Here is a 5,861-nt window from a genome sequence, read left to right as displayed (position 1 = left end):
ACAATATTTGTTGTTGCTACAATTTTTTCCTAATACTTTCTCTAACAATAGAAAGACATGTTATAGTCTAAACCCGTTTGTTTATCTCCCAACCTGTCTTTTGTGCTCTTTTTGTCCTATATTTTACATTACAGTATCTCAATAGGTCATTATTATTCTTTAAATATCACAATTATTTTTAGTTCTAAGCAGAATCACTTTTTCTACCTTTTGCTCCCAACCTCATTAAACGGAACAGAATTGCGTAAGTGTTGGAAAAACTGCTTCCGAAAGCATCTAGCAGATTTAGCAGAGGCCCACGTTAAAATATCAGTAACATTCAAAAGTTTGTAAAGAACTAATTTTGACTAACAAATTGGTCAGTGTGAAAAACATCTACATGTTATACAAAATTAGAGTTATCAAAGTGGTTTGGGGGTAGTGTGTACTTTCTAAAAGCACCAGATAGTCCGTTTTGAATAAGAGAAATACAAGGGAAATGCCAGCTAGAAGCAGGCACAGATTTAGATAGAACCTGCAGTCTAACTGTATAACACCTTGGGCGCCTGGGAAGAACTAAAGGCCAAGAAGTTTTTGAAAAACCACATAAGCACTTTTTTCATAAAACTTTTATTATCATGTCATTTGTAAAAATGAAACAGTAATGGTAACTTCTCTTTTCCAAGGCAAAGAGGAACACTGCAGAATTGACATTAAACAAGGCATTATGCCTTACAAGGGAGACATAAAATGTCCAAGGGAAACTTCAGCATAAAAATGCTGAACACATAATGTGAGATAATTTCAATACATAACAACTGACATTCTTTTTTAAAAAAAGTATAAAAATGTAGATGTGCAAAGTACATTCCCGTACCCTAAAGTGATCCACTCATTGCTTAATTTCCAAACCCCGCCCTTCAATTCCCCACCCTATCATTTATCAAGGTGCCTGACACATTATGGTCTCCCATTAAATAGTAGTTTAATGACACATTTAAAACCCATCATATTCCAATTAAATAATCAGGACTGAGCTATGTTTGATGAAACACACTCATATCTTTAAATAACAACATGTAAAATATTAAAATACAAGCTTTCAAAAATAAATAAATATGTAAATAAGTAGAACCCTCATCAGAAATAGTCAAACACATTAAGTCCTTTCCAGGTGTCCCTAGAAAGCAGCTGTTCTCTTTTTCATTTTCAGCTCTGGTAAGGGCAGGGACCATCCTGCAGGAAGTGTCAATGCTAGACTGATAAGCTTCTTCCTTCACTCCTGTCAGTTGGTGCTCCCCCTGTGATGAGAAAAGGGTTACTGTTGCAGGTGCTAAGGAAGGCTGCTCTTCTGTCACTCTGGTGGCTGAAGTTGCTTGGAGGGATGTCCCCATGCAGACTCTCACCCAGCCCTCCACTCAGGGAAGGTCTGCCTGTAACCACTGCCCTCTATAGCAGAAAACTTGCACTCCTGAATGCTACTTTTTTTTTTTTTTTTCAAGAAAGAAGTGGCTGTGGATTCAACTAGATTCTTGGTTTGAAAAGCCAAAATATATTGGTCACTGATTATAACACTGGGTTAGAAATTTCCATTCATGATCTCCCTTAAGCTGCACACAACCCTATGAAATAACTATCATTATCTACCCTATTTTGCTACAGCTCAAAGAGATTAAATAAGGTTGACAGGACTCCTAGCCTTGAACTCACTGGGGGTGTCAATGCAAAGTTTCTGCTCTTCACCAAGAAGGCTGAGAGGCCAGAAGTGCCCAAACCAGACATTGCATTTTTCAGGTCTGAAACCCATTAGGGACTGACATAAACATCCTCCCAAAACAGGCAGGGGGCACTTTAGCATTGTTAGTCAAATCTACTCAAATCTACTTGGTATTCTAGAAAGGCACATTTACCCTCACTTATTTCAGTAGGGGTTAGGCCTGGGAATGGAGGGCACTGAATTACTGAAATATCCTCTGGCACCAGAGCAGACTAATAACCTCAATGGCAACTTTAATTGTGAAAACAATAATTACAATTTCTAGTCCTTCAGCTAACTCCTGGATTTCCCTGATTTTATTTTTAGGGGACGGATGCCAGTATCTGACCAACGGCTCCAGTCGCCTGTGTACATGGAAATTACAACTCACTTGTTCAGTATCTTTTCGATGATTTTCTGAACCATGGGGGATGCGGGGTTGAGACAAGCTTTCTGCCCATTCTTGAGTGTGGCTCTGCAGAGAGAAGGGAATTCCATGAGGCAGGAGGTCGAACTGGGCACAGGGTTTGGGGCAGCGGGACAGTCAAGGACCCCGGCGGCGACAGCGGCAGCGCGGGGAGGGACTTACATGACTTCGGTTTCAGCGCAGTGGGGTCCTGGGGCCTTCACAGTCACACTTTGGATGTTCTTGGGGTGAATTCCCTGCAGGGTCTGCAAGCACTGGCAACGCAGTTCAGCGGCCACAGGCGCTCCTAGGGAAGAAGAGACTCGCTGATTGAGCCGGGCTATCGGCGCGGGGCGCCCACCCCAGCAGCGTCAGTCCCGGGGACACCAGGACGACAGGACCCACCTGCTGCGCGCTGTCCAGAGGCCACCAGGAGCAGGAGCAGCAGCGCCACCCGCAGGAGCCGGGGATTGCCAGGGGCTGCGGAGAGCGCGGCGAGGGCCATGGGGCTCAGCAGACGGGTCGGGAGGCTGTGCGAGGAGCGGGAGAGCTGGCGGGGAGGTGACTGCAACCCGGGCTTGTGGCTTCCCCAGATCGGCGAACCCTTTTTATACATGGTTGAGACTGGAAAGCCCAGAGCGGCCGCGCCAGGGAAATTCCCGGAGCTCCGGATCGATCCGGAGTCCAGAAGGAAGGCGACGGCCCCGCCCCGGGGTGGAGTGGGGTACGGGTAGTGGGGGGGCCACTGGTGTTGCCTGCGCCTTGCCCTCCAGAGTAACTCAAGTAGTCTCTGTGAATTTGGGATATTCACTTTCTGCCCCAAATTCCTGGAGGGGCAGTGAGGAAACCTCGCTGGAGTCACAGTCTGTGAGGGGGACCTTAGGTCCCTGATGACGCCCCCGTATGGGGTAGGGTTGGAGGAAAGAGCTAGGGGGACCCGTGAGAACCAGGACAGGAAAGGGACGACTTCTTTAAAGGAAGAGAGCTTTGTCTCCTCAGTTATCAGATTTGCTGGGAATCCGGAGATAGGTGAGTTTTACCTCAGCTATCCTCTCTCCCTATGATGTATCCTCTATGTTAACCACCCTGTCTCTGCCTCTCTCATTTTTGGTTTAGCATATTTCATGTACATGTAACATCAGTGCTCTCTGTGAAAGTACAGCCATCATCTCGGATTCCAGAGAAGAATGTTCTGCTTGTTCCTTTTTTGCATATCCTCTAATCACACTTAGAACATCTTCTTTACGTCCTCCATTTGGTGGCAACAGATTATCAGTGTCAAAAGTTGAATCCAGTATTAGTGTCAGTGGAAGCCAGGGCTGTATAGCATGACCTCTTCTTTGGTATCCCGAATAACTTCCTTCCTCCCTCTGAAATGTTGTAACTTCTTAAATCCCTTGGAGATCGTCCCCCTGTGGGAGGGATTCAGATTTGATCTAGAAATATGACACTGGCTATCCCTCTGAAGCTGTGGAGGGGCAGGGTCCAGCAGGCTCATGGGCTCAATTTTTCTGGTTCTGTCTTTTCAAATGACACTGGAGAGTAGATATCTGATGTGCAAACACCATTCCCACTGAAGGAGGAAACAGCTGCCTGCTGATGACATTTAAACACCAGATCACGCAAAAAATCATATTCCATTTGCTAAAAACTTTCTGGTCTTCAGTGTTGGGCCCTCTTTCTCTGGAAACATTAACAGGGCTCTATTTTTTCTGGTCTGGCATTTCAGTCTTTTAACCTGACACCTTTGTCCCTTTTTTTACAGTTTTAGATAATTTATTTTGATTTGTCATTAGATTTTAGAGGGTTTAAGTGTGGTTCTACAAGTTGCTCTCAGACCTCTCCGAGACGTGGAGTAGGATGGAGGAGAGGAGACAGGAGTGGCATCTGCTTGAAGCACAGGGCTCTACACAGCCCAGCTCAAGGGGTAAGAGTCCTTGCCCCTAACCACCGAGCATGCAACTCTGCTGCCTGTATTTAGTTGTAGAGTATCACCTGCAAGTTGTTAAACCTCTCTGTGCCTAGCCCAAGGTGGTTATGAGAAACGAGTTAACATTTGTAAGGGACAACATGGATTAAGTGCCTTATTAATGGTTGTCAAATAAATTAAATGGACTATTTTCATTTTCAAAATGCTATTTCTTTCCTGACATTGCCTAAACTAAAACTCAACCTGCTGTGAATTCTGTAAAGGAAAAAGAAGAATCTAATGGAAAGTTTTACTCCCCAGTGTTTTTCACGTTTAAAAGTTTCTGTATCCCTTACTACCACCCAACTGTTCCTAACTGTCCCTAACTGATATAAAGCAGTGTGAGTCCTTAAGAAATCAAAGCAGGACCTAGAAAGAAGAATGTTCATATGAACACCACAGTCCCAGTTTCCAAAATGGTCTTGTAGTTATTGGTGCTCATGGGTATCTGTGATGTTCTTACAATAATCTTGGACAAAGGATAGAAAGGTATGCTAAAATGTCCTGTTACTTTAAAATAGACACTATGGGTAATATACATGCTCCATTCTCTTTCAGTGATTTCCTCTCTCACATCTTACTGACTACTTAAATTCCTTGAAAGAAAGGTTAGATACAGAAAAAAACATTCACCCAGTGGAGGCCAAAATACAGTGTCCCAAATGTCTTCTGCAGTTTCAAGCTGTAATAAATGCTGCAAACTTATAAATGAAAAAGAAAGTTCAGTTGGGATTTTATAAAAAATAAAAACGTTAAGTGTTTTTAATTTAGGAAGGGTTTCAGAAAGAAAGATAAGTCTGCACTTTATTAGGAGATGCACTTAGATGGGGGACATTTTTTATTGTTGAGATGGATAATTGATTTATTTTGTAGACTTTCAATCACTTCATCTATAAAAAAGGAGTTTGAATAAAAAACTCATCTTATTTATCGGAAAAGATGTACAACACAAAGGACCTGTAAAAATACTTGAGTATGAACCTAAGAGAAAAACCAAGAAAATTAAAGGGAAATTCAAATTTGTATTAGAAAGCAGGAAATGACATATAACCTAAAGGCTAGAAAACATGTGACTAGCTCATGTATAATTGAAAGTTTGTGTAGTTGCTCCTCTTGTTATCCCTCTTTTTTTTTGAGATTTGATGGAAAACTGCCCCAGAAATATGAAAATGATTCTTTAAAACTTGAAAAACCTTTTGTTTTCTAATTGTTGTAATACATGTTCATTTTATAAAAGCTAGAAAAGTCTGCAAGACATGAAGAGTTCATTTCCTCTAAATCTATTCACTTTTGTCTATGAAACAAACTGTAACAGGTCACTAAAAATTTGCTTGTTTTTCTTCAGAAAACATAAGGTAAATGACAAGAGCTTACAAGATTCTGGGTAAATATGGGACACGCTGCTTTTTTATTTAGTAGCTTCATACTGTGGGCAAGTTAATAAACCTCTGCACCACAGACAAGGGGCAGATAATTTATTTTATGCTCTTCTAAGCGTTTTACAAATATTGACTCATTCAATCTTCCAAATAATACTGTGAAGTAGATATTAATTGTTATCCGTATGGAACTTAACGGTTACAGACAAAGGAACTGAGGTACAGAGAAATTAAGTCACTTGCTTAACTTCATACATCCTTGCCGCTGGAAATCAAACCCAGAAAAAATGACTCTTAACCATTAAACTATGGTAAAAATGCACTATGATATATAATTAGTACTTTAAAGGAAAGGAAGGATTTTTAAAAATG

General features: G+C 41.7%; 1 protein-coding gene across 1 annotated transcript; it reads right to left on the bottom strand.

Annotated features, from left to right (window-relative positions):
- Positions 1-593: 593 nt before the first annotated feature.
- On the bottom strand, positions 594-2,835 carry LOC117085487 (C-X-C motif chemokine 3-like). Its single transcript, XM_033214447.1, has 4 exons — positions 2,547-2,835; positions 2,325-2,448; positions 2,127-2,210; positions 594-1,280 (listed from the first exon to the last, which is right to left on the bottom strand). The coding sequence occupies exons 1-4, from the start codon at positions 2,755-2,757 to the stop codon at positions 1,265-1,267; spliced, it is 435 nt and encodes a 144-aa protein (XP_033070338.1). The 5' UTR covers positions 2,758-2,835; the 3' UTR covers positions 594-1,264.
- Positions 2,836-5,861: the final 3,026 nt, after the last annotated feature.

Source organism: Trachypithecus francoisi, unplaced genomic scaffold (genome assembly GCF_009764315.1).
Source record: "Trachypithecus francoisi isolate TF-2019V2 unplaced genomic scaffold, Tfra_2.0 Lachesis_group1, whole genome shotgun sequence".
NCBI lineage: Eukaryota > Metazoa > Chordata > Mammalia > Primates > Cercopithecidae > Trachypithecus > Trachypithecus francoisi.
This window is presented reverse-complemented; position numbering and strand designations above follow the sequence as displayed.